Source organism: Lonchura striata, chromosome 34 (assembly GCF_050655825.1).
Source record: "Lonchura striata isolate lonStrDom1 chromosome 34, ASM5065582v1, whole genome shotgun sequence".
Lineage (NCBI taxonomy): Eukaryota > Metazoa > Chordata > Aves > Passeriformes > Estrildidae > Lonchura > Lonchura striata.
Window position 1 is genome coordinate 5,927,227 of NC_140736.1, and position 24,179 is coordinate 5,951,405.

Consider the following 24,179-nt stretch of genomic DNA (forward strand, 5'->3'; position numbering starts at 1 on the left):
CCCCCCCCCCTTTCCTCCCCGTGACATCACGCACGGAACAGCCGAAGAGCCGCTGTCACAAAACGCGGGTTTATTTACCAAACTTCCAATGTTTCACCCCAAACTTCCAATGTTTCACCCCAAAACGCAGCAGCCCCGCTCCCCTCCCGCACTATCCCCCTCGCACGGGGTGGGGCAGGTGGGGGTCCCCCAAATCCCCCAGAGCCCCCCAAGACCTGCCCAACCCCGACCCCCAGCGCTGCTCGGGGGATCTCGGCTCCCCAAATTCCATCAGGAACCCCCGAAACTCCATCAGGAACCCCCAAACTTCATCAGGAGCCCCCAAACTTCATCAGGAATCCCCTAAATTCCACCAGGACCCCCCCCTAAATTCCATCAGGAGTCCCCAAAACTCCATCAGGACCCTCCAAATGCCATCAGAGCCCCCCCCAAACTCCCCCAGATTCCATCAGGACCCCCCTAAGCACCATCAGACTCCCCCCAAACCCTGCCAGACCCCCCCAAACCCCATCTGATCTCCCCTAAACCCCATCAGACCCCCCGATGCCGTCAGGGCCCCCCCGGCGGGGGCAGCCTGCCCGTGATCTTGTTGGTGCCCTCCAGCAGGGCGTTGTGGATGTCCTTGGCGCCGGCGATCTGCGCCTTGATCAGGGGCAGGTACTGGGTGTAGGGCAGGCTCTCGCCGCCGCCCGCGCCGCCCTCGCCCTTGGGCGCCGCCGGCACCAGCGCCGGGGCGTGCTTGGCGCTGTCGAAGCTCTGCGAGAGGCACTCGTGGGCCAGGCGCTGCGGGGGAGATGTTCGGGGGGTTTGGGGTGAATTTGGGGCTGTTTGCAGGGATGAGAGGGGGGTGTGGGGGGATTTGGGGTCGGTTTGGGGCTGTTCGGGGGGATGATGGGGGGTGTGGGGGTGTTTGGGGGATTTGGGGTCGGTTTGGGGCTGTTTGGGGGGATGACGGGGGGCGTGGGGGTGTTTGGGGGATTTGGGGTCGGTTTGGGGCTGTTCGGGGGGATGATGGGGGGTGTGGGGGTGTTTGGGGGATTTGGGGTCGGTTTGGGGCTGTTTGGGGGGATGACGGGGGGCGTGGGGGGATTTGGGGGGATTCTGGGATTGTTTTGGGGGGGTTTCTGGGGGATTTTGGGGTCTCTCACCAGGCACAGCTCCAGCTGGTCGCACAGGGGGTTTGGGGGAGGTTTTTGGGGTGATTTTGGGGTTGTTTTGGGGTGATTTTGGGGGATTTTGGGGTCGCTCACCAGGCACAGCTCCAGCTGATCGCACAGGGCGTAGAACTCCTCCAGGCTCTTGTCAAAGCGCTGCAGGGCCCCGTCAGCGCTCTTCCTGCGGGAACTGGTGAGACTGGGGGCACTGGGGGGACTGGGAGGGACTGGGAGGGCACTGGGGGGACTGGGATGAACTGGGAGGGACTGGGAGACACTGGGATGAACTGGGAGGGGCTGGGAGGGCAGTGGGATGAACTGGGATGAACTGGGAGGGGCGGGGAGGGCAGTGGGATGAACTGGGATGAACTGGGAGGGGCTGGGAGACACTGGGATGAACTGGGAGGGGCTGGGAGGGCAGTGGGATGAACTGGGATGAACTGGGATGAACTGGGAGGGGCTGGGAGGCACTGGGATGGACTGGGAGGGACTGGGAGGGCAGTGGGATGAACTGGGGTGAACTGGGATGAACTGGGATGAACTGGGAGGGGCTGGGAGGCTCGGGGGTTACTCACTGCCCGTTGTCGATGTTGGAGTTCTGCACCAGGTTCTGAGCCGCCACCTTCATCAGGGTCTGCGGGACAGGGGGACAAGAGGGGGTCACGGGGGGGTCACGGGGTCATGGGGTCACGGGGGGGTCACGGGGTCACGGGGCACCCGCAGCATCCCCCGTGCCCCCAAAATCCCGGGGGACCCCTCATGAGACACGCCCCCTGCTGCGAACCCCGCCCATTATTGTAAAAAACCCCGCCCCTTATCGGCGGCAAACCCCGCCCGTTCTCTGCGGCAAACCCCGCCCGTTCTCTGCGGCAAACCCCGCCCATTCCCGGCGGCAAACCCCGCCCCTTATCGGCGGCAAACCCCGCCCCTTATCGGCGGCAAACCCCGCCCATTCCCGGCGGCAAACCCCGCCCGTTCCCGGCGGCAAACCCCGCCCCTTATCGGCGGCAGACCCCGCCTATTATCGGCGGCAAACCCCGCCCATTATCGGCGGCAAACCCCGCCCGTTCGCTGCGGCAAAACCCGCCTTTTCTCTGCGGCAAACCCCGCCCATTATCGGCGGCAAACCCCGCCTATTATCGGCGGCAAACCCCGCCCATTCCCGGCGGCAAACCCCGCCCGTTCTCTGCGGCAAACCCCGCCCGTTCCCGGCGGCAAACCCCGCCCATTATCGGCGGCAAACCCCGCCCGTTATCAGCGGCAAACCCCGCCCATTATCGGCGGCAAACTCCGCCCGTTCTCTGCGGCAAACCCCGCCCCTTTTAGGCGGCAAAACCCCGCCCCTTCCCGGCGGCAAACCCCGCCCATTCCCTGCGGCAAACCCCGCCCATTATCGGCGGCAAACCGCGCCCCCTTCCGGTGACAACCCCCGCCATTTTTGGTGGAAACACAGCCCCCTTTCGGCGGCAAACTCCGCCCCTTTTAGGCGGCAAACCCCGCCTTTTCCGCTGGAAACCCCGCCTTTTCCGGTGGAAACCACACCCTTTATCGGCGGCAAACACCGCCCATTATCGGCGGTAAACCCCGCCTTTTCCGGCGACAAACTCCGCCTTTTCCGGTGTAAACCTCACCTTTTCCGGTAAAAACCCCACCCCCTTTCGGCGGCAAACCCCGCCTTTTCCGGTGGAAACCCCGCCTTTTTCGGCGGCAAACCCCGCCCGTTCCCGGCGGCAAACCCCGCCCGTTCCCGGCGGCAAACCCCGCCCGTTCTCTGCGGCAAACCCCGCCCATTATCGGCGGCAAACCCCGCCCATTCCCGGCGGCAAACCCCGCCCCTTTTAGGCGGCAAACCCCGCCCGTTCCCGGCGGCAAACCCCGCCCATTCCCGGCGGCAAACCCCGCCCGTTCCCGGCGGCAAACCACGCCCATTCCCTGCGGCAAACCCCGCCCCTTATCGGCGGCAAACCCCGCCCATTCCCTGCGGCAAACCCCGCCCGATCCCGGCGGCAAACCCCGCCCATTCTCGGCGGCAAACCCCGCCCATTCCCCCTGCGACAAACCCCGCCCCTTATCGGCGGCAAACCCCGCCCGTTCTCTGCGGCAAACCCCGCCCATTATCGGCGGCAAACCCCGCCCGTTCCCGGCGGCAAACCCCGCCCATTCTCTGCGGCAAACCCCGCCCGTTCCCGGCGGCAAACCCCGCCCATTCTCTGCGGCAAACCCCGCCCGTTCCCGGCGGCAAACCCCGCCCATTCCCTGCGGCAAACCCCGCCCGTTCCCGGCGGCAAACCCCGCCCATTCTCTGCGGCAAACCCCGCACCTTATCGGCGGCAAACCCCGCCCGTTCTCTGCGGCAAACCCCGCCCCTTATCGGCGGCAAACCCCGCCCGTTCTCTGCGGCAAACCCCGCCCATTCCCGGCGCCAAACCCCGCCCATTCCCTGCGGCAAACCCCGCCCATTCCCTGCGACAAACCCCGCCCCTTATCGGCGGCAAACCCCGCCCGTTCTCTGCGGCAAACCCCGCCCCTTATCGGCGGCAAACCCCGCCCCTTATCGGCGGCAAACCCCGCCCGTTCTCTGCGGCAAACCCCGCCCATTCCCGGCGCCAAACCCCGCCCGTTCCCGGCGGCAAACCCCGCCCATTCTCTGCGGCAAACCCCGCCCGTTCCCGGCGGCAAACCCCGCCCATTCCCTGCGGCAAACCCCGCCCGTTCCCGGCGGCAAACCCCGCCCGTTCCCGGCGGCAAACCCCGCCCGTTCCCGGCGGCAAACCCCGCCCGTTCCCACCTGCAGGCTCTCCTTCAGCTGCGGCAGCAGCAGCCGGAAGCGCTGCACGGGCTCGAAGTCCTGCGCCTGCACGGCCGCCGCCTGCGCGGGCAGCGCGGGGCCCTGCGCGGCCCCCGGGGGCGGCCCCGGCCCGGCCGCGGGCCCCGCCGCCGCCGCCGGCCCCGCCGCCGCCGCTGAGGGAGGCGCCGGGCCCGGCGCGGCGGGCGGCGGAGGCGCCGCCATGCCGCGCGGCACTTCCGGCGCGCGGCGCGTGACGCGTTCCGGGCGCGCCGCGCGGGGCCCGCCATGGCGCCCACCATCCAAACGCAGGCGCAGCGCGATGAGCCGGGGCACCGGTAACGGCCGTGACGTCACCGCCGCGGCGGGGGCGGGGCGGGAGGGGGTTTCCCCGTGACGTCACGCCGCGGCGGGCGGGAGAATGCGAGTAACGGGGACCCCCGTGACGTCACGGGAGCATCGGGGACCCCCGTGACGTCATGACGCGCCCCCCCCTCCCCGCAGGCCGAGCTCGCACCGGACCCTCCCCGAGAGGTGAGCGGGGGGCGGTGGAGGGGTCCCGGGCCGGGTTTGGGGTGAATCCCGGCGGTTTCGGGGCTCCCGCGGCCCCCGGCCGGGTTTGGGGTGAAATCCGGGGGTTTCGGGTCCCGCCGCAGGTCCGGGGTCGTTTGCCGGGTCAAGTTCTGCAACGGCCTCCCGGACATCCCGTTCGACCCCAAGTTCATCACGTACCCCTTCGACCAGAGCAGGTCCGGCACCGGGGCACCGGGTTAACGGGGAGAAATCCCGGGGGGTACCGGGGAGAAATCTCGTTGGGTAACGGGGAGAAATCCCGGGGGCTAACGGGGAGAAATCCCGGGGGCTAACGGGGAGAAATCCCGGGGGCTAACGGGGAGAAATCCCGGGGGGTACCGGGGAGAAATCCCGGGGGCTAACGGGGAGAAATCCCGGGGGGTACCGGGGAGAAATCCCGGGGGGATCCCGGGTGGGTTTGGAGCTGATCTCAGGGTGAGTTTTGGGGTGGATTTGGGGTCAGTCCTGCTGGGTTTGGGTTTGATTTTGTGGCTGGTTTGGGGCTGATTTTGGGGTGGTTTTGGGGCTGATTTCGGGGTGGTTTTGGGGCTGATTTTGGGGTTGTTTTGGGGTGGAGTTGGGGCTGATTTTGGGGTGATTTGGGGTGGTTTTGGGGCTGATTTCGGGGTGGTTTTGGGGCTGATTTTGGGGTTGTTTTGGGGTGGTTTTGGGGCTGATTTTGGGGTGATTTGGGGTGGATTTGGGGCTGATCCGGGCCCCGGGCACTGCCCAGGTTTGTGCAGTACAAGGCCACGTCCCTGGAGAAGCAGCACAAGCACGACCTGCTGACAGAGCCGGACCTGGGCGTCACCATCGACCTCATCAACCCCGACACGTACCGCATCGACCCGGGCGGTGAGCATGGGCCCCAAAACTGCCCCAAAACTGTCCCAAAAATCTGCCCCAGAGCTGACCCAAAACAGCCCCCAAACTGTCCCAAAACTGCCCCAATACTGCCCCAAAACTGACCCAGAACTGTCCCAAAAATCTGCCCCAGAGCTGACCCAAAACAGCCCCCAAACTGTCCCAAAACTGCCCCAATACTGCCCCAAAACTGACCCAGAACTGTCCCAAAAATCTGCCCCAGAGCTGACCCAAAACTGACCCAAAACTCTGCCCAAAACTGACCCAAAAATCTGCCCCCAAACTGCCCTAGAGCTGACCCAAAAATCCGCCCCAAAACTGTCCCAAAATTGCCCCAAAAATCTGCCCCAAAACTGCCCCAAAACTCTGACCCTGTTTTGGGGTTGCTGACTCCGTTTTGGGGTCCCCCCGTTCCCGCAGTGCTGCTGGACGCCGCTGACGAGAAGCTGCTGGAGGAAGAGATCCAGGCCCCCACCAGCTCCAAGAGGTGGGGCCCCCACGGGGTGCCCCAAAACTGCAATGGGGCGCCCCAAAACCCAAATGGGGCACCCCAAAACCCAAATGGGCACCCCAAAACCCAAATGGGAGCCCCAAAACCCAAATGGGCGCCCCAAAACTGCCTCGGGTGCCTCAAAACCCAAATGGGCGCCGCAAAACTGCCCAGGGGGGGTTCCCCAGACCCCAAACCTCGTTTTGGGGTGCCCCAAACACCTGTGGAACGTTCTGGGGTGGTTTTGGGGGTGATCCTGGGTGGTTTTGGGCCCATTTCGGGCCCATTTCAGTGGTTTTGGGGGCTGCAGGTCACAGGAGCACACCAAGGCAGTTTTGGGGCGGTTTTGGGCTGTTTTTGGTGAATTTTGGGGCTGCAGATCACAGCAGCACGCCAAGGTGGTTTTGGGGCAGTTTTGGGGTGGTCTTGGGGCAGTTTTGGGGCGGTTTTGGGCTGTTTTTGGTGAATTTTGGGGCTGCAGATCACAGCAGCACGCCAAGGTGGTGCCCTGGATGCGCAAGACCGAGTACATCTCCACCGAGTTCAATCGCTACGGGGTGAGCAACGAGAAACCCGAGGTCAAGTGAGTGCTCCGGGGATTTTGGGGGGTTCTGGGGATTTTGGGGTGGTTTTGGGGCTTTTGGGGGGGTTCTGGGGTTTTTGAGGGGGTTTTGAGTGGGAGTTTTGTGTTTTTGGAGGGGGTTTGGGGTTCGGGGATGGCCACAGAGGGGCTGGGGGTGATGGGGTTTGGGGTGATTTTGTGGCTGGGTTTTGGTGATTTTTGGGTGATTTTGGGGTGATTTAGGGCTGTGTTTTGGGGTGGTTTTGGGTGATTTTGGGGAGTGATTCTGGGGTGATTTTGAGGGTGACGTGGAGATTGTTTTGGGGTGGTTTTGGGGAGATTTTGAGGGTGATGTAGGGAGTGTTTTGGGATAATTCTGGGATGATTTTGGGGAGATTTTGGGCTGACTTTGGGGAGCATTTTGGGGAGATTTTGGGGAGATTTTGGGGAGATTTTGGGGTGACTTTGGGGCATTTGGCAGGATCGGGGTGTCGGTGAAGCAGCAGTTTACTGAGGAGGAGATCTACAAGGACAGGGACAGTCAGATCGCGGCCATCGAGAAAACCTTCGAGGACGCCCAGAAACCGGTCGGGGTTTGGGCATTTTGGGGCACTTTGGGGCATTTTGGGGCATTTTGGGAGGAGGTTTTTGGGTTTGTTTGGGGCCTGATTTTTTGGGAGGTTTGGGGGCGATTTCGGGGTTTTTTCGTGCGGCTTGGGGCTCATTTTAGGGGTTATTTGGGGAGGGGTTCAGGTGTTTGTTGTGAGGCGGCTTTGGGGGGTTCTGCGGTGGTTTTGGGGTGAGTTTGGCATAATTTGGGGTTCTCTGGGGCTGTTTGGTCCCTGAGCAGATCACGCAGCACTACAGCAAACCCCGGGTGACCCCGCTGGAGGTGATGCCCGTGTTCCCCGACTTCAAGGTGGGTTTGGGGGCCCCCAGCCCCTTTTACCCCCCCTAAGCTCCAAATATCCCCCCCAAAATTGCAATATTCCTCCTCCAAACCCCACGATTCCCCAGATGTGGATCAACCCTTGTGCCCAAGTGATTTTTGACTCGGACCCAGCCCCCAAGGACACCTCGGGGGTGGCGGCGCTGGAGATGATGTCCCAGGCCATGATCAGGTGAGTGCACCCCAAAATTCCCCCTGGGCACCCCAAATTCCTCCCCAGGGAGCCCAAAATTCACCTGGGGAACCCAAATTCACCCCCAGGGATCCCAGAATTCCTCATGAGACCCCAAATTCCTTATGGGCACCCCAAAATTCTGACCTGGGACCCCAGAATCTCCCCCTGGACACCCCAAACACCCCCCTGGACACCCCAAACCCCTCCCTGGACACCCCAAACACCCCCCTGGACACCCCAAAGCCCCCGGGGGCCCCCGCCCCGCTGACCCCGCTCCGCAGGGGGATGATGGATGAGGAGGGGAACCAGTTCGTGGCCTATTTCCTGCCCGTGGAGGAGACGCTGCGCAAGCGCAAGCGGGACCAGGAGGAGGATGTGGATTACGCCCCCGAGGACGTGTAAGGGGGACCCCAAAACCTCCCCAAAATCCTGGGGCGGGTCCCCAGGACGTGAGGGGATTGATAAAAGAAAAAATGAAATAAATCCGGGGGGGTTTAAGGCTCCGTTGGGGTTGTGGAGTGTGCTGGGAAAGGAAGGGAAATTTGGGGAGGAAATGGGGTTTTGGGGGGAATTTGGGATTGGGGGGGAATTTGGGACTGGGGGGCATCCCTGGAACTGGGGGTTCCCCGGGGGGGGGCTTTGGGGGCAGTTCTGGGTTCCCAAATCCCCGCAGGGAACGAACCCAAGACTCCCAAAGCTCCGGGAGGTTTTGGGGCAGAACTCTGGGATTTGGGGGGTTTTTGGGGGGTCCCGCGGCTCCTCCCCGACCCCCCCCCCCCCCGCGGCCCCCCCCAGGTATGACTACAAGATCGCCAGGGAGTACAACTGGAACGTGAAGAACAAGGCCAGCAAGGGCTACGAGGAGAATTATTTCTTCATCTTCCGCGAGGGCGACGGCGTCTACTACAACGAGCTGGAGACCCGGTGGGGCTGGGGGCACTGGGAGGGAACTGGGGGGCACTGGGAGGGACTGGGAGGGGGGACTGGGAGGGACTGGGGAGAACTGGGAGGGACTGGGGGGCACTGGGAGCTGCCTCAAGTCGCTGTTGGGGGCACTGGGAGATTCCCTGGTCAGTGCTGGGGGCACTGGTTGGGCATTCAGAGGGTCTCGAGGATGCCCTGAGGGTCTGGGGGCTCCCCGAGGGGTCTGGGGGGGTTCCCGGGGGGTTTGGGGGGGGTCCTTTGTGGGTCCCTGACCCCTCACCACAGGGTGCGGCTGAGCAAGCGCCGGGCGCGCGCCGGGGTCCAGTCGGGCACCAACGCCGTGCTGGTGGTGAAGCACCGCGACATGAATGAGAAGGAGCTGGAGGCGCAGGTGGGATTCGGGGAGGGGTCCCAACCCCTAGGGCCCCCCGGGACCCCCCCAGGGACCCCCCTGAGCCCCCTCCCCACCACAGGAGGCCCGGCGGGCGCAGCTGGAGAACCACGAGCCCGAGGAGGAGGAGGAGGAGGAGATGGAGGCCGAGAAGGAAACGCCGGGATCAGGTTTGGGGACACAAATGCCCCAAAATCCCACCCAAAATCCCCCCAAATCCCCATTTTCCACCCAAAATCCCCCCAAATCCCACCCAAAATCCCCCCTAAATCCCCATTTCCCCCCCAAAATCCCGCCAAATCCCACCCAAAACCCCCCCAAATCCCTGTTTCCCGCCCAAATCCCCATTTCCCACCCCAAATCCCATTTTCCACCCAAATCCCCCTCCCCACATCCCCCCAACCCCCCTGGTCTGGGGGGTCTCACCCCACTGAGGCCCCCCAACCCCCCGAGCAGACGAGGAGCGGGAGAAGGGCAGCGAGAGCGAGGAGGACGAGGCCGAAGGCTCCGGCTCGGGCTCGGAGCGCGGGGGGGGCTCGGCCCGCAGCGAGGATGAGGAGGAGGAGGAGGCCGAAGGAGCCCGGGGGGGCCGGCGGGGGGGCAGCGACGCCGCTCGGGCCGCCCGGGACCAGGAGGAGATTTTCGGCAGCGACAACGACGAGGATGAGGAGGAGGAGGAGGAAGAGGAAGAGGAGGAGGAGGAGGAGGAGGAAGGCAGCGAGGGCGGGGGGCCGGCGCCCCGCAGCCCCCAGCTCAGCCCCAGCGAGGAGGAGGAGGATGAGGAAGAAGAGGAGGAGGAGGAAAGCGCCAGCGAAGGCTCCGAGTCCTCCAGCGAGTGAGGAGGGGGTGACCCCCTCCCGCCCCTCCCCAAAATCCCACCCCACGCCCCCCGGCCCCTTTTTGGGGGAAAAAAGCAGCGTCTCGGGGCGGTTTTTGTGTTTAATAAGGTCAATGGTTACCAACCGTATCATAACAAAAGGATTCATAATAAAATGTATCTAAAATAACGATTTTTGTCGTTCTATTTCGGGGCCGCAGCGCTACAAAGGGGTGGGGGAGGGCGGGGGGAGGGGCTGTACCGAGGGGGGGCGGGGGCACCCCCACCCCGGGGGGGCCAGGACAGAAATAATTAATTAACATAATAACAATAAAGAGCCAAAAAAAAAAAAAAAAAAAAAAAGGGAGAGAAAAAAAAAAACAACTAAAAAGAGGAAATAAAATCCGCAAATCCTGGGATTTTTAAAAACGGAGGAAACGAACCCCTCCCACTGCTCCCCCCGCAAAAACAGCCCCCCTGTAGTGTCGTGGCCCCCCCGCCCCGTCCCGGTGGTTTTGGGGTCGCGCTGGCTGCGGGGCTGCAGTACCGCCCTCTGTCCACAAGGCGGCAGCACTTATCAAGAGTGTCCGCGACAAGATGGCGGCCCGTGGGGCCCTTGATGGTGACAGGCGTTTCTGCTGATGCCTGTCGGCTCCCGCCAAAAACCCGCACGCTCGCGGCGCTGCTGACCCCACAGCCCGTGTGCACGGCACCGGACCCGCCGCGGAAAATCCCGTCGGGGGGCGCCGGCGGTGCGGGCAATTCAGGCAGTGTAAAAAACAGACACGGGTCCTCGAATTTCAACGTCCTCGTTTTCGCGCCCTCTCGAGAAGGTCAAGCGAGTCCGCGCCAAGCCCCTCCCAAGATGGCGGCCGCGGGCGGCGGGCTGCAGTGCCGCTCTCTGCCCACACGGCGGCAGCACTGCGCCGTCCCCCTCCGGAAAAGAACGGAACAAAAAACCGAAAGAAAAAACCTTTCCTCTTCAACTGCCTTTCAATCTATTTTATTTTTATATTATTTACATTCACATTCGGATTTATAATGTATATTAATGTATAATTGTATTTTTAGAATTTCTTCCATTTATTCCTATTATATTTTATTTTATTTTTTATACATATCTTAATATATTGCTTACATATTTCTATAGTTAGATTTAGATTTCTAAAAGGTTTATATTGCTTAAAATAAACCCCTGCCTCTATCCAAGTAAAAATCTTTTAAAAAATATTTTTTAATATTTTATTTAAATTTTATTTAAACCTTTATTTAAACTCCGTTTAAATTTTTCTCTATTTTTCGCATTTATATTCAAATTTACATTTTAAATGTAGATTGATGTATGGTGTTATTTATAGTCTATCTCTTCCTAATACTTATTTTTATTTCTAGTCTATATTATTATGTAAATCTGTATACATTGAATATATATTTCCATATTTAGAACGATATCAAAATAAAATGTATATTGATATTTTTTCCATTAAAACCAAATAAAAACAAAGAAAAGCCCTTTCTATAAACAATACTTGAATTTTTTTTTTCATCATTATAGTCACATTTGCAGTTCTACTTTATATCGATATCTTTATAAATATATATTATATATAATGAGGTAACAAGATAGATAAGTTTTTATTTAAATTCTATTTCGTACATACTGCTAATACGTATATTTACTCACCTTTGAATTTTTATATAGATCCTAACATATTTAAGATATATTTCTATACAAAGATTTCTAATTTTATTTTTATTCATAATTTTTATAATAAAACCCCTACCTACTACCAAATAGAAAATAAAATCCCCTTTATTTTAAACTATATTTAAATGTTTATTTATTTCTATTTTTGATTTTTACAAGTACTTATATATTCTATCACAATATATGTAGGTACTGTATTTTGATATATAATATTTAGGACATCTAATGTGTTTTAATAAGACATATACAGTAAAATATGCATTATGTACTGTATTGATTCCTATTGTTTTGTAATTTTTATATTTATATATCCACATGTATTAATTATACATCTCTATATGGATTTTGTTTATATTTATAATCTATATGTATTGATATAAAAAATAAAATACTCTATATCAAACAATATACTATCTAATAGTAATGAATAACATTATTTATGTTACATGTTTTATTCATATGTATTCCATTTATATTTAAAAATGAAGTTTTATATTCCCATTTTCATATTTATGCATTTGTTTTGTTTCATTAGAGTTATAGTTAAAACCTTGCAGTTATAATCCAATTCCTAAAAATAAAATGCCAAAACAAACAGCATCAAATTCCCAACAATACTGTTGAAAAAATTCAGAAAGGCTCCACCAGCCAACCAACTACCAGCAAAAAAACCCGCACTACACTCCTTTCACTAGCAGCTCTTATCACATCACAAAAATGAAATACTAATTTTAAAAAAAACCTGTAGAAACCCACACAGCAAAACACAAAAACCACTAAAAAGAAAGAAAAACCTTTAAACTAACTTCCTATACTCCAAACCAGATGCTGAATATTTATAAAAAAAAACCCAAACAAAACTCTGCCACTACCCTGACGCATAAAGAGAACCCAATGCTCTATAAAAGAAATTAAATCCCCCCAAATAATTTCAGATCTGGGGCAGCTTCTCCAGGAACTTCGCTGGGGGATTTTGGAGCTGCCGGCCACTGGACAATGATCCCCACCTGCCGCTCCAAAATTGGCATTTTCCAACCCCACAGACCCACGGCCGCTCTTCCTCCCGTCCCAAAACCACAGGGATCACACAGCAGACAGTTTTATAAGGAAACCGATTTTTAATGGAAATTAATGCTATTTCTCAGTAGATACAAAAGTGAGAAACTGCACGGGTTTCAGTGTTTTGCACACACATCCCCCCACACCCTTCCTGTGAGTTCCAACACATTTTGGAGCTGCAGCACCCCTTTTTGGGGAGGAAAAAACCCTTTTTGCGCCCTCAGCCTCCCCCTCTCCTTTTCTAACTTACTTTTCCCATTTCCTGTATTTTTATTTTGTTTTTCTCTTACTTCCTTCAAGGAAAGAAAGAGCCCCAGGCCCTCCACCCCACGGTGACCACAGAAAGCCAAAACCTCCTCTGTGACCATTTAATTCCGGGCTGTCCCCGCTGTGCTGTGGGGAAGGTCCTCACTGCCCCCCCTGTGACTTTTCTGGGTCATTTTGAGTTTTCTCCTTGTCCCCCTGGGGCATCTTGGGGTCTTTTTCAGCCTTGGCCTTGTCCCTGGGGCTCTTCTTGGGGTCGCCTGGAGCTTTTTCCTTGTCCCCCGGGCTCTTTTTGGGGTTCCCCCCGTCCTTGTCCTCATGCCCCTGCTGTTTCTGGGGGGGCTCCCCGGCCTTGGCATCGATGGCCGCGTGTTCCCTGCGCACCAGCTCCTCGAGCTCCTCCTGAGGGGAGACACGGGGGCTCAGGGGGGTCCCCGAAGGGTTTGGGGGGCAGGGGGACCCCCAAAATTCGCGGGTGGGGGAAGGTGCGGGGGTACCTTCCAGCCCAAGAGCTCAGCCAGAGCCAGGCAGCCGCTGTCGCAGTCCCCCAGCCAGGCCACGTCCCTGCAGAGACACGGGCACCCCAAAACCCTGGAATCACCTCCGGGCTGCCCAGAACCACCCCGAGTGACCCCAGACTAACTGGGGGTGTCCCAAACCTTGAGGCAAGGACCCCAAACCACCCTCAGGGCTCCCCAAAACCATCCCGAGTCTCCCAAGCGTTCCCAAAAACCCGGGGCGGGGTCAGAGCCCCCCGCCTGCCGCACCTGTAGGCTTTGTCCGAGTCGAAGTCCATCCCACCGAAGCCCATCAGGGACATCAGGGGGTCGCCCTGGGGGGGCAGAGGTGGTGAGGAGGGGGAGGCGGCCGCCCCCAGCCCCCCTCGGTGCCCCCCAACCTCCCCCCGGCCTCACCTGCCCCGTCTTCTCCTTGTTGATGAGGAGCCTGGGGGTGTTGGTTGGGACCCTGTGGGAGGGGACAGTCACAGGGGGCTCCCCAGGGGCTGGGGGGGTCAGAGGGGTGCTCTGAGGTTTGTTGGGGTCTGGGGGGTTTTTGGGGGTTTGGAGGGTATCTGGGGAGTTTGGGGGGGGTCTCACCTGCTGATGAGGGAGGCAAAGGGCTGCACCTGCAGCGAGGTGCCCATGATGATCAGCAGGTCAACCTTCTCGAAGTCCTGGTGAGGGAGGGGATGTCACTGGTGGGGAGGTGGGGGGGGTCCCCAGGTTCCCTCAGCACCCCCCCAGCCCCACAGGCAGGCTGGGAGGGAGGGGGGGGGATTCAGGACCCCCCAAGCCCCACTCACCGACTCCAGCAGGGCGAAGAAGCGCGCGGGGAGGCTCTCCCCAAAAAACACGATGTCTGGGGGAGGGGGCAGGTCAGTGGCGCATTGCGGGGAGGGTCGGGGTAAACCCCCCCTCCCCTCGCGCCCCCCAAAACTCACCAGGTTTCACCAGCCCCTGGCACTTCTCGCATTTAGGGACGAGGGAGGAGAAAATCCGCTCTGGGAAGGAGGAGGAGGGAGAAGCCCGGTGGGGAAAGGGGGCACGGGGACATTTGGGGGAGGGTACAGAGGGAAGGGGGGGCCCAGGGGGTCCCCCAGCGCTCGGGGGGGTTCCCCAGAGTCCCCCGTACCCCTCATCCAGGCCAGGCTGTAGCGCTGGCGGCACGAGGGCCGCAGGCAGTGCGAGGTGAAGAAGGTGCCGTGAGCCTCCACCAGCAGCTCTGGGTCCAGCCCCGCCACCCTCTCCAGGGTGTCGATGTTCTGGGGGGGCGAAGGGGGGTCAGGGGGTCCCCAAAATCCCCCCCAAACCGGCTGGGAGGGAGGGGTCGTGTCCCACCTGGGTGTAGCAGCGCAGCAAGAGACCCTTGTCCTGCAGCAGCCGCATGAAGTAGTGGCACACGGTGGGCTGGGGGCGAATTTGGGGGTCAGCTGAGGGTCCCACGGCCCCCTCTGAGTGGAGCGGGGGGTCGGGGAGAGGTTTGGGGGTGTTTTACCTTGAACTGCCCTGGGTAGAGCTCGCGGGCGAGGGCGAAAAAGGGCTCCGGGTGTTTCTGGGGGGGCACAGGGAGGTCGGGGGGGGGCCCCAGAAAATCAGGGACCCTCCCAAGAATTTGGGGAAGAAACGGGGATACCTTGAAGAACCTGATCTCGAAGATGGCCTCGGGGTAGGGGAGGTTGTAGCTCTGCAGGTTGGAGTAGAGCCCGGTGCCAGGGGAGCGGAAATCCGGGATGCCGGCAGCTGGTGGGGGGCGGTGGTGGGGTCAGAACCCACTCCAGGGGTCCCTGAGCCCCCCCAGGTTTCTCCGATCTCCCCAGGTGTCCCTGAGCCCCCCCAGGTGTTCCCGAGCCCCCCAGGTGTCTCGGAGCCCCCCCAGGTATCCCCGAGCCCCCCCAGTGTCCCTGAGCCCCCCAGGTGTTCCTGAGCCCCCCAGGTGTCCCCGAGCCCCCCCAGGTGTCCCCGAGCCCCCCCAGTGTCCCTGAGCCCCCCCAGGGCCCTCCACAAAGGACACTCACAGGTGGAGATGCCGGCGCCCACCATGCACACGATATTCTTACCTGGGGGGGTGGGGGGACAAAGGGGTGAACCCCAAATCGCCCCTTCCTCCCCGGAGCGAGCCCCCAGATCCGTGCAGTTCCCGCTGCGCCCCGCTCCCGTTCCACGTCCCATTCCCGGTGTCCCTGCAGCTCTCGCCCTGCGGGAGCCGGCCCAATCCCCGTTCCCAGCCCAATCCCCGTTCCCAGTCCAATCCCCGTTCCCAGTCCCACTCCCCATTCCCAGCCCAATTCCCATTCCAAATTCCCGATCCCGGGGTCCCTACAGCGGTCACCCTTTGGGAACTGGCCTGTTCTCCATTCCCAGCCCAATTCCTGTTCCAAATTCCCGATCCCGGGGTCCCTACAGCGGTCACCCTTTGGGAACTGGCCTGTTCTCCATTCCCAGCCCAATTCCCGTTCCAAATTCCCGATCCCGGGGTCCCTACAGCGGTCACCCTTTGGGAACTGGCCTGTTCTCCATTCCCAGCCCAATTCCCGTTCCAAATTCCCGATCCCGGGGTCCCTACAGCGGTCACCCTTTGGGAACTGGCCTGTTCTCCATTCCCAGCCCAATTCCCGTTCCAAATTCCCGATCCCGGGGTCCCTACAGCGGTCGCTCCTCAGGAACCGGCTCACGCCCGGCAGGCTCAGCTCGTCCAGCACCGGCTCCGGTTTGTCCCCGCCGAGCCCCAGGGTCCGGGAGAGGAGCGTCCGCAGCAGCTCCACTGCGGGGACATCCCAGTGTCCCCACACAGCCGGCAAAGCGACCCCACCCCTTCATCCCAAAACCCCCCTGGAATGTCCCCCAAATGCCCCTGAAAGTCCCAAAAGGCCCAGAAACCTCCCCAAAAATCCCTTAACCAACGCCAAAAGACCCACAATATCCCCAAACGCCTTATTCCAACCGCCCTGCCCTAGGAATATCCCCAAATGTTCTGTAAGGCCCCAAAATCTCTCCAAAGGGCCACGATGTCCCCAGAAGTGTCCCCAGCTGGCCCCGAATGTCCCCAAAGGCCCAGCTCGGGTCCCGCGGGACCCCGACGCCCCCAGACCCAACTGTCAGCGTCGGCCGAAGAGCCGGGCTCGGGGTCCGAGACCTGCGGGGAGAGCACGGGGGTCAGCGGGGTGGGCACCGAGGGGACACCGAGGGGTCAGCGGGGCGGGCACCGAGGGGACACCGAGGGGTCAGCGGGGTGAGCACCGAGGGGTCAGCGGGGTGAGCACCGAGGGGTCAGCGGGGTGGGCACTGAGGGGTCAGCGGGGTGGGCACCGAGGGGACACCGAGGGGTCAGCAGGGCGGGCACCGAGGGGTCAGCGGGGTGAGCACCGAGGGGTCAGCGGGGTGGGCACCGAGGGGACACCGAGGGGTCAGCGGGGCGGGCACCGAGGGGTCAGCGGGGCGGGCACCGAGGGGACACCGAGGGGTCAGCGGGGTGGGCACCGAGGGGACACCGAGGGGTCAGCGGGGCGGGCTCCGAGGGGTCAGCGGGGTGAGCACCGAGGGGACACCGGCGTGTCGGGGGCGGTCACCGGGGTGGGGACCCACGGGACACCGGGGGCGTTACCGGAGATTCGGCGTCCGGCTCCGCCGCCTGCTGGCGGGCAGCGGGAGCTGCGGGAGCTGCGGGGACGGTGGGAGGGTCAGTGGCGGGGGTGGGAGGAGAGGCAGCCGCATCCCCCGGGCCGCCGCCGGTCCCGTCCCGGTCCGCCATGGGCGCGGCCTGCCCGAACTACACTTCCCGGCGTGCCCCGCGCACCCCCGGCCGCTCCGATTGGCGAGGGGGAGTGAGCGGGACCAGATAGAGGGTGATGATTGGCTGAGACACCCGGAAGCGCAGGCGCGGACTACGGGTCCCGGCAGGCGGCGGGGCGGGGATTCCCCGGCCCGCGATGGCGGCCGCGGCCCCGGCGGCCCCGGGCGAGGCGAAGCGGCCCGAGGGCGACGAGTGGTGCGACAGCGGGCTGGGCTCGCTAGGCGAGGGGCCGCCGGGGCCGCCGCTGCCCGCCAGCCCCGCGGCGGAGTCCTCCGACCCCCTGGCTGACCCCGCGGCCTGGCTGCGGCACGTCCTGAGCTTCGTCACCGAGGACGGCGACACGTGAGGGCGGGGAAGGATGAGGGACCCCCCGCCGGTCCGGGCGGGACCCCCGCGCACACCCTGGGGTTGGGGGGTCACGGTGCTGCCGCTTCCCGGGGCTCCGGTGCGATCGCCCCGGGACCGCCGCACCGCCGGGGGCCCCTCGGTAACGTCCGAGCCCTCCGGGGGTCCCCCGGTAACGTCCGAGCCCCCCGGGGGTCCCCCGGTAACGTCCGAGACCCCCGGGACCGCCGCACCGCCGGGGATTCCCCGGTAGCCTCCAAGCCCCCCGGGACCAATGCCCCCCCCCGGGTATCCTCCGGTAACGCCCCTCGGTACCCCCCACTCACGGCCCAGGACCCCCATCCCCACACACACAAACGCATTTTTGGGGCTCCCCGGTGGGTCCGGGGGTGCCAGGGGAGTCCCGGTGGGTCCGGGGGTGCCGGGGGCTCCCCGGTGGGTCCGGGGCTGCCGGGACGCCCCCCCAGCCCGTACCCCCGGCAGGGCGCTGCACCTGGCCGTGATCCACGAGCACGAGGAGTTCCTGGAGTCCATCCTGCGCCACACCGAGCGCTCGCCCTACCTGGACCTGCAGAACGACCTGGGCCAGGTGCGGCAGGGAGGGAAATTTGGGGGTCCCGGGACCATCCCCTAAGTCTCCACAGCGTGGGTGGGGGTGGGCGAGGAGCTGAGGGGAAATTTGGGGGTTTGGGGACACGGTGGGAGGGGAATTTCGGGTGGGGCTTGACCCCAGCACCCCGCAGAGCATCCCACGCATCGTGCCCGGGACGGGCTGCAGGTTTTTGGGGGGACGGGTTGCAGGTTTTTGGGGGGACGGGTTGCAGGTTTTTGGGGGGACGGGTTGCAGGTTTTTGGGGGGACGGGTTGCAGGTTTTTGGGGGGGACGGTTTGCAGGTTTGGGGGATATTTTTGGGGGGTTTCAGCCCGGTTTTCCCCGCAGAGCGCGCTGCACATCGCCGTGGTGCTGGGGCTGGCTGGGGCCGTGCGGCGGCTGCGGGCGGCGGGCGCGGGCGCGGCGCTGCGGGAGCGCGGCGGGCACACCCCGCTGCACCTGGCCTGCCGCGAGGGTCACCCTGCCTGCGCCCGCGCCCTGCTGGGGGACCCCGGCAAGGACGAGGAGGAGCGGCGGGCGCAGCTGGACAGCGTCAACTACGACGGTGAGGGGCGGGGGCCGCGGTTTTCAGGGCTGGGGAGGATTTTGGGGGGGTCCTGTGGCGTTGGGCTCGCCGTGGTTTTGAGGCGGGGGGAATTCCGGTGATTTTGGGGATGGGGACGCAGCGTTTGGAATTTACGGAACTTACGCGTTTTGGGGAGGGTCGTGATGTTTGGCGGGCATGTTGGGAGGGGGTTCCCACGTGCTCAGGCTGTGCTTTGGGGACCCCCATCCACAGGTTACACCCCCCTGCACATCGCTGTCCTGCGCCGGGACCTGGAGCTGGTGCAGCTCCTGCTCCGCGCCGGCGCCGACCCCGACCAGCCGGTGGGTGCTCCCAAAAACAAACCCCCCCACAAATAACCAAAAAACGGGGTGGGAGTGGGGGTCCTGGCCGCCCCCTGACCCCGCCGTGCTCCCCCAGGAGCCGAGCTGTGGCCGCAGCCCCCTGCACTTGGCTGTGGAGGCTCAGAGCCCCGAGGTGGCCGAGTGCCTGCTGCGGGGCGGGGCACGGCCGGACCCCCGCACGTTTTCGGGGTACACCCCCCTGTACAGCGCCCGCCGCCGCCCCGAGCCCCGCCTGCCCCCGCTCCTTCGCCGCTTCGGGGCCCGCGACCCCCCGAGCAGCGACAGCAGCGACAGCAGCGGCGACAGCAGCGGCGACAGCGAGGGCGGCCCCGAGGACAGCGCGGTCAGTCCGTGGCCACACCGGCCCCAGAGATTTCCCAACCCCGGGGTAGCCCGGGGGGGCCTCTCGGGAAGGCCCCCAAACCCTTCTGAGCCCCCCCAAAACCTCTCTCCCCCCCAGGACGAGTACGACGACATCGTCATCAACAGCAAGCGCTGCCCGGCCTGAGAGGACCCCAGACCCCTCTGGATGGACTTGGGGATGCCCCCACCACCGCCCAGCCAGGGGGACCCCCTGAGGATGTGCCCCCACCCCCCAAAATCCCCAGGGAGCCCCGAGGGTTGCAGGGGGCGGTGGGAAATAAATCAGAGGCTGCGCTCGGAGCAAAGGACACACCTGTGGCACTGGAGGAAAGGAGACAGGTGTGACAATGGAGGGGACATGTGTGTGAGCACAGCAGACAGGTGTGACAGTGGGGGACACCTGCGTGTCCCCAGAGCACCCCTGCAGCAGAGGCCACACCTGTTCCAAGGAGGATTTCCATGTTTTATTCCCGGGATTTGTCACCGCGTGTCCAGTGTCCTGCGTCCCTCCTGCGACATCCCGGCTCCGTCCGTCTCCTCCACGGGGACCCCTTTCCTCAGGCCCCCCGCCCCCGTTTTTGGGGGGCCCCCTCCGGGCTGGTTGGGGCCAATGTAGCGCAGGAGGGGTGCAGGGGGCCGGGCCAGCACCTCCTGCCCCACCAGCGGCTGCAGCACGGGGGGCACGCGGACACGGCCGTCCTGCGGGTGGGGGGGACACGGGGCAGGGTGAACCCCACCTCCAGAGCCCCCAGACCCCGCGGGACCCCCCAAAAACACTCACCGGGAGCTGGTTGCACTCGAGGAGTGCGATGAGCAGCCGGGGCACAGCGCAGGCGGTGCCGTTCACCTGAGGGGGGGCCCGAGGTCAGGGGGGGCTGGAGACCCCTCCCCAGAGGTTTTGGGGGGCATTTAGGGGGCACCCACCGTGTGGGCGTGGCTCAGCCGACCCCCCTCCCCACTGTACATGATGTTCAGCCGCCGGCTCTGGTAATCCGTGCAGTTGGAAGCGCTGGAAATCTGGGGGGGGAGAGGGGTCAGGAGATTTTTGGCACCCGCTCCTCCACTCCAGGAACCCCCCCAAAATGAGGGTCCTGATCCGGCAGCAAGGGTGAGAATAAAGAGGGGGGGCATCACCCTGGGCACCTCTGAATTTTTGGGGTTTTCCCAGAATTGTTTGGATTCTCCCCAAATCATTGGGGCTCTCCCCAAATCATCAGGGTTCTCCCCAAGTTATTTGGGCTCTCCCTGCATTATTGGGGTCCCAGACCCACCCCCACAACCACCTCACCTCCCCAAATTTGCCTCGTCCAGGCATCCAGGCTTCGATGTCAAACTTGCGGTAGGCGGGGAGCCCCAGCTCCTCCGTGGGCATGTCCAGGACACTGGGGGGCCCGGGGGGGACAGTTAGGAGGGAGTTCAGAGTCCCACGGATTGGGGGGACCCCCCCCCACGAAATCCCAAATCCCCCTCACCGGTAATGGAGCCCCAGCTCCGAGAAAATCTCCTTCTGGAGCCCCAGGAACTCGTCCAGCAGCTCCTCGCTCTCCGTCCCGCGCTCGGCCGCCGTCACCCCGAACATCTCCACCTTTGGGGGGGCACACAGGCTGAGCTCCCCGCCCTTCCTTCCCCAGGGCTCTTCCAGTGCTCCCAGTACCTTGGTGAACTGGTGGACGCGGTAGAGCCCCCAGGGCTCGCGGCCCGTGTCGGTCTCCGTGCGGTAGCAGGTGCTGGAACACACGACCCTGGCGGGGGACGTGGCTCAGGGGGCCCCCAAAGACCCCAGACCCCCCCAGGGGATCGGGGTGGGACCCCCAGAAGGGGAGGGGGTCCACAACCCCCCCATACCTGACAGGCAGGTCCTGCAGCTGCACTGCGTGGTCCATGAAATACCCTGGATGTGGCGGGGGACACAGCATGACCCTCAAATCCTCTGACCCCCCTCCTTCTCTCCTTTTTCCGTCTTTTTTTCCCTATTTTTTTAAGATTTTCCTCATGTTCTCCCCATTTTCACCCATATTTTCCTCCGTTTTCCCCCTGGTCCTCCCCCACTCCATTTCTCCCCCTGGGTTTTTTCCAGTTTCCCCCCATTTTCCCCCATTTCCCACCTGCAATTCCCACCTCCGAGGTCCCGGCCAGGCACAGGTCCTCGAAGCGCGCGGGGTCGATGGTGTAAACTTGGGAGGGGGTAGCGCTGGGCTGGACCCCACAGCCCTCCTGGGGGGCACAGGGGGTCACCTGGGACCGCAGAGGTGCCAGGGGGGGTCCTCATGGGGCTCGGGGGTCACTCACAAAAATGGCTCCACGCAGCAGGTCTGGCACCGTCATGGGCAGGAAACCCTGGGAAAAAGGGAGATCGTGAGACTCTGACCCCCCCCGGGTGGCCCCCAAACCTCCCTGGAGACCCCCAAACCTCCCTGGAGACCCCCAGACCATCCTAGACCCTCCCTGGATCCCCCCAGACCCTCTCTGGATCCCCCCAGACCCTCCCTGGATCCCCCCAGACCCTCTCTGGATCCCCCCAGACCCTCCCTGGATCCCCCCAGACCATCTCAGAGCCTTCCTGGATCCCCCCAGACCATCCCAGACCCTCCCTGGATCCCCCCAGACCCTCTCTGGATCCCCCCAGACCATCCCAGACCCTCCCTGGGGATCCCCAGACCCTCCCTGGATCCCCCCAGACCATCTCAGAGCCTTCCTGGATCCCCCCAGACCATTCCAGACACTCCCTGGAGACCCCCATACCCTCCCTGGGGACCCCCAGACCATCCCAGACCCTCCCTGGATCCCTCCAGACCATCCCAGACCCTCCCTGGAGACCCCCAGACCCTCCCTGGACCCCTCCAGACCCTCCCTGGATCCCCCAGTCCATCCCAGACCCTCCCTGGACCCCCCAGACCCTCCCAGACCCTCCCTGGACACCCCCAGGTCCCCCCCCTACCTTGCTGAGCAGCTTCTGCAAGGTGAAGGTGACAAGGGCGTGCTGCAGCAGGGCCCCAGCCCCGCTCAGGTAATAGGAGCGATGGCCCGAGATGTGGGACAGGCGCCTGCACGGGTGGGACAGGGGTGGGACAGGGATGGGACATGGGTGGGACAGGGGTGGCACACCTGGGGACGCCCCCCACCCCGCACAGGTAACGCGAGCAATGGCCTGACACCTGGGACAGGGGTGCCACACCTGGGGACGCCCCCCATCCCGCACAGGTAATGTGACCATGGGACACAGGTGGGACGGGGGTGTCCCCCCCTCCAGGTGCCGCTCACCTTTGCCGGATGATGTCCAAGCCCTCCCCCAGCTCCAGGTGTCCCTTTGGCTTGAAATCAAACACTGGGGACAGGAAGGGGGAACCTCCGTCACCTTTGTCACCCCAGGCCCTCCAAACCCACCCCCCCAGACCCTCCAAATGCCCCCCAGACCCTTTCCCCCTCCAGGGACCCTTCTCCTCCTCCCCCCACAACAAAAAACATCCCCAGGACCCCCCAAAACCCCTCACCTGGTTTCTCACCAACCACCTCGAGCAGCCGGGCCTGACTCTGGTCCCCAACGGGCTGGGGGGGCACAAGGGGGAGTTTGGGGGCATCAGAAACTCCCCCAAAACTCCGCAGGCCGGGGGGGAGTCAAGGGGGAGGTTTCAGGGGGATTTTTGGGGTTTCATCACTGTGGGGTGGGCTCTGTTGGGTTTTGGTGAGGTTTTTGGGGTCTCACCACAGCCAGGTGGGTTCTGTTGGGTTTTTGGTGATTTTGGGGAGGTTTTTGGGGTCTCACCACTGCGGGGTGGGTTCTGTTAGGCAGCTGCAGGGCCGCCAGGTAAAATCTCTGCTCCAGGTCAGACTCTTCAGCCTCGAGCACCCGGAGCTGCCCCCGGAGGCTCCGGCCCTGCTCCCGCAGCGCTGCCAATTCCGGGTGCTGCCAGAGGACCACCATGAGGGCACGGAGGGCCACTAACACCCCCCGGGCCCCCCGAAATTTGATTCCTACCGTCTTGGCCGCTGCCTTGTCGTGGGAGGCCTGTGGGGGGAAAAGGAGTCAGGGGCTCCTTGGGGGTCTGGGGGGAAGAGAAGGAGTATGGGGGGGATGGGGATCATGGAGTGGGTTAGGGGGAAAGGGAAGGGGGTCCTGGGGTGTTCCAAGGGGGACCAAGTGGGGACTTTGGGGGTCCCAGCAAGGACTGAGTGGGGCGGTGAGGGAGTTTGGGGGTCCTAGGGAGGACTGAGTGGGGACCCATCGGGACTTTGGGGGTCTCAGGGGGGACTGAGTGGGGTCCCAGCAGGGACTTTGGGGGTCTCAGGGGGGACTGAGTGGGGTCCCAGCAGGGACTTTGGGGGTCTCAGGGGGACTGAGTGGGGTCCCAGCAGGGACTTTGGGGGTCTCAGGGGGACTGAGGGTTCCCGGGGTGGGGTCTCACCATGATGTCCCGGACCCCCTGTGCCACACGGCCCTTCTCCGCCTCCAGCCGTGCGATGCCATCGCGGACCTTCCCCAGCCGGGACCACGTCCGCACCTGAGGGCGCGGCGGGGGGCGCGGGGCTCAGGCGGGGGCCGGCCCCGCCCCTCAGGTCCCGCCCTCCGCCGCTCCCGCCACTCACGATCTCCCGCAGCGCAGCGCCCCCCAGCGGCCCGCGCCGCTGCTCCAGGTCGCGCTCGCTCAGCGCGGTCACGTCCAGCTGCGGCCGCGCGCTCAGCCCCTCCCGGGCGTGCTCGTACAGGCGGCTCCGCCCGGCACCGGCACCGGGAGCGGGAGCGGGACCCGGGCCGGCAGCGGCCCCCGCGGCCCCGCGCCGCCCGCCCGCCGCCGCCGCCGCCAGCAGCGCCCTGCGCGCCGCCATCTTGGGCGCCGGTCACGTGCAGGAGGAGTCGCAGGCGGGGCCGGCAGCTTTGGCCACGCCCCTTCCCATCCAGGCCACGCCCCCCGGCCTCAGTCCCGCAGCGCTGTGGGTTCGGTGACCCCGGTGACCCCCCCGTGACAC

General features: G+C 62.7%; 5 protein-coding genes across 11 annotated transcripts; 2 read left to right on the forward strand and 3 right to left on the reverse strand.

Annotated features, from left to right (window-relative positions):
* Positions 1 to 50: 50 nt before the first annotated feature.
* Positions 51 to 4,164, reverse strand: MED29 (mediator complex subunit 29). The gene is made up of 4 exons (XM_021545654.4): positions 3,943 to 4,164; positions 1,730 to 1,788; positions 1,251 to 1,335; positions 51 to 783 (listed from the first exon to the last, which is right to left on the reverse strand). The coding sequence occupies exons 1-4, from the start codon at positions 4,162 to 4,164 to the stop codon at positions 550 to 552; spliced, it is 600 nt and encodes a 199-aa protein (XP_021401329.4). The 3' UTR covers positions 51 to 549.
* PAF1 (PAF1 component of Paf1/RNA polymerase II complex) lies at positions 4,153 to 9,874 on the forward strand. 2 transcript variants are annotated; one of them, XM_085564805.1, is made up of 14 exons: positions 4,153 to 4,277; positions 4,444 to 4,473; positions 4,596 to 4,688; positions 5,246 to 5,367; positions 5,797 to 5,863; positions 6,246 to 6,449; positions 6,910 to 7,015; positions 7,279 to 7,347; positions 7,446 to 7,549; positions 7,834 to 7,950; positions 8,348 to 8,476; positions 8,762 to 8,867; positions 8,950 to 9,037; positions 9,324 to 9,874. In XM_085564805.1, exons 1-14 carry the CDS (start codon positions 4,228 to 4,230, stop codon positions 9,704 to 9,706), a joined length of 1,668 nt encoding a protein of 555 aa, XP_085420931.1. In that variant the 5' UTR covers positions 4,153 to 4,227; the 3' UTR covers positions 9,707 to 9,874. The 2 variants fall into 2 exon arrangements, with proteins under 2 accessions (XP_085420931.1, XP_021401357.3); XM_021545682.4 differs by having other exon boundaries at positions 6,348 to 6,449.
* Positions 9,875 to 12,490: 2,616 nt separating this feature from the next.
* On the reverse strand, positions 12,491 to 16,985 carry SIRT2 (sirtuin 2). 4 transcript variants are annotated; one of them, XM_021545645.3, is made up of 15 exons: positions 16,817 to 16,985; positions 16,309 to 16,348; positions 15,860 to 15,976; positions 15,231 to 15,272; positions 14,849 to 14,955; positions 14,711 to 14,767; positions 14,554 to 14,622; positions 14,348 to 14,477; positions 14,157 to 14,216; positions 14,019 to 14,074; positions 13,813 to 13,889; positions 13,630 to 13,681; positions 13,483 to 13,547; positions 13,213 to 13,279; positions 12,491 to 13,117 (listed from the first exon to the last, which is right to left on the reverse strand). In XM_021545645.3, exons 1-15 carry the CDS (start codon positions 16,961 to 16,963, stop codon positions 12,860 to 12,862), a joined length of 1,344 nt encoding a protein of 447 aa, XP_021401320.2. In that variant the 5' UTR covers positions 16,964 to 16,985; the 3' UTR covers positions 12,491 to 12,859. The 4 variants fall into 4 exon arrangements, with proteins under 4 accessions (XP_021401320.2, XP_021401323.2, XP_021401321.2 ...); XM_021545648.3 differs by having other exon boundaries at positions 16,750 to 16,820; XM_021545646.3 differs by lacking the exon at positions 15,860 to 15,976.
* A 134-nt stretch (positions 16,986 to 17,119) lies between these two features.
* Positions 17,120 to 19,524, forward strand: NFKBIB (NFKB inhibitor beta). Its single transcript, XM_021545643.4, has 6 exons — positions 17,120 to 17,347; positions 17,834 to 17,939; positions 18,291 to 18,507; positions 18,742 to 18,830; positions 18,928 to 19,194; positions 19,312 to 19,524. Exons 1-6 carry the CDS (start codon positions 17,142 to 17,144, stop codon positions 19,357 to 19,359), a joined length of 933 nt encoding a protein of 310 aa, XP_021401318.1. The 5' UTR covers positions 17,120 to 17,141; the 3' UTR covers positions 19,360 to 19,524.
* Positions 19,525 to 19,656: 132 nt separating this feature from the next.
* SARS2 (seryl-tRNA synthetase 2, mitochondrial) lies at positions 19,657 to 24,063 on the reverse strand. Of its 3 annotated transcripts, none has more exons than XM_085564806.1 (16): positions 23,799 to 24,063; positions 23,618 to 23,713; positions 23,191 to 23,220; positions 22,978 to 23,118; positions 22,706 to 22,760; positions 22,476 to 22,539; positions 22,153 to 22,258; positions 21,504 to 21,551; positions 21,320 to 21,428; positions 21,060 to 21,105; positions 20,869 to 20,941; positions 20,687 to 20,799; positions 20,503 to 20,596; positions 20,139 to 20,231; positions 19,996 to 20,061; positions 19,657 to 19,913 (listed from the first exon to the last, which is right to left on the reverse strand). In XM_085564806.1, the coding sequence occupies exons 1-16, from the start codon at positions 24,036 to 24,038 to the stop codon at positions 19,695 to 19,697; spliced, it is 1,593 nt and encodes a 530-aa protein (XP_085420932.1). In that variant the 5' UTR covers positions 24,039 to 24,063; the 3' UTR covers positions 19,657 to 19,694. The 3 variants fall into 3 exon arrangements, with proteins under 3 accessions (XP_085420932.1, XP_085420934.1, XP_021401319.3); XM_085564808.1 differs by having other exon boundaries at positions 19,657 to 19,880; positions 20,869 to 20,956; positions 23,799 to 24,060; XM_021545644.4 differs by having other exon boundaries at positions 20,869 to 20,956; positions 23,799 to 24,058.
* Between the last annotated feature and the right edge of the window lie 116 nt (positions 24,064 to 24,179).

Coding starts and splice junctions, on each gene's coding strand:
- MED29 (XM_021545654.4), bottom strand. CDS start 4,164: ATGGCGGCGCCTCCGCCGCCCGCCGCGCCGGGCCCGGCGCCTCCCTCA. Junction 1,789..3,942: donor AGCTGAAGGAGAGCCTGCAG/GTGGGAACGGGC, acceptor CCTGTCCCGCAG/ACCCTGATGAAGGTGGCGGC. Junction 784..1,250: donor ATCAGCTGGAGCTGTGCCTG/GTGAGCGACCCC, acceptor TCTCCCCCGCAG/CGCCTGGCCCACGAGTGCCT.
- PAF1 (XM_085564805.1), top strand. CDS start 4,228: ATGGCGCCCACCATCCAAACGCAGGCGCAGCGCGATGAGCCGGGGCAC. Junction 4,474..4,595: donor CACCGGACCCTCCCCGAGAG/GTGAGCGGGGGG, acceptor GTCCCGCCGCAG/GTCCGGGGTCGTTTGCCGGG. Junction 5,368..5,796: donor GTACCGCATCGACCCGGGCG/GTGAGCATGGGC, acceptor CCGTTCCCGCAG/TGCTGCTGGACGCCGCTGAC.
- SIRT2 (XM_021545645.3), bottom strand. CDS start 16,963: ATGGCGGACCGGGACGGGACCGGCGGCGGCCCGGGGGATGCGGCTGCC. Junction 15,977..16,308: donor CTCTTCGGCCGACGCTGACA/GTTGGGTCTGGG, acceptor ATGTCCCCGCAG/TGGAGCTGCTGCGGACGCTC. Junction 14,768..14,848: donor TCGAGATCAGGTTCTTCAAG/GTATCCCCGTTT, acceptor GTGCCCCCCCAG/AAACACCCGGAGCCCTTTTT.
- NFKBIB (XM_021545643.4), top strand. CDS start 17,142: ATGGCGGCCGCGGCCCCGGCGGCCCCGGGCGAGGCGAAGCGGCCCGAG. Junction 17,348..17,833: donor GTCACCGAGGACGGCGACAC/GTGAGGGCGGGG, acceptor TACCCCCGGCAG/GGCGCTGCACCTGGCCGTGA. Junction 18,831..18,927: donor GCGCCGACCCCGACCAGCCG/GTGGGTGCTCCC, acceptor GTGCTCCCCCAG/GAGCCGAGCTGTGGCCGCAG.
- SARS2 (XM_021545644.4), bottom strand. CDS start 24,038: ATGGCGGCGCGCAGGGCGCTGCTGGCGGCGGCGGCGGCGGGCGGGCGG. Junction 23,119..23,190: donor ACAAGGCAGCGGCCAAGACG/GTAGGAATCAAA, acceptor GTCCTCTGGCAG/CACCCGGAATTGGCAGCGCT. Junction 20,800..20,868: donor GCGTCCACCAGTTCACCAAG/GTACTGGGAGCA, acceptor GCCCCCCCAAAG/GTGGAGATGTTCGGGGTGAC.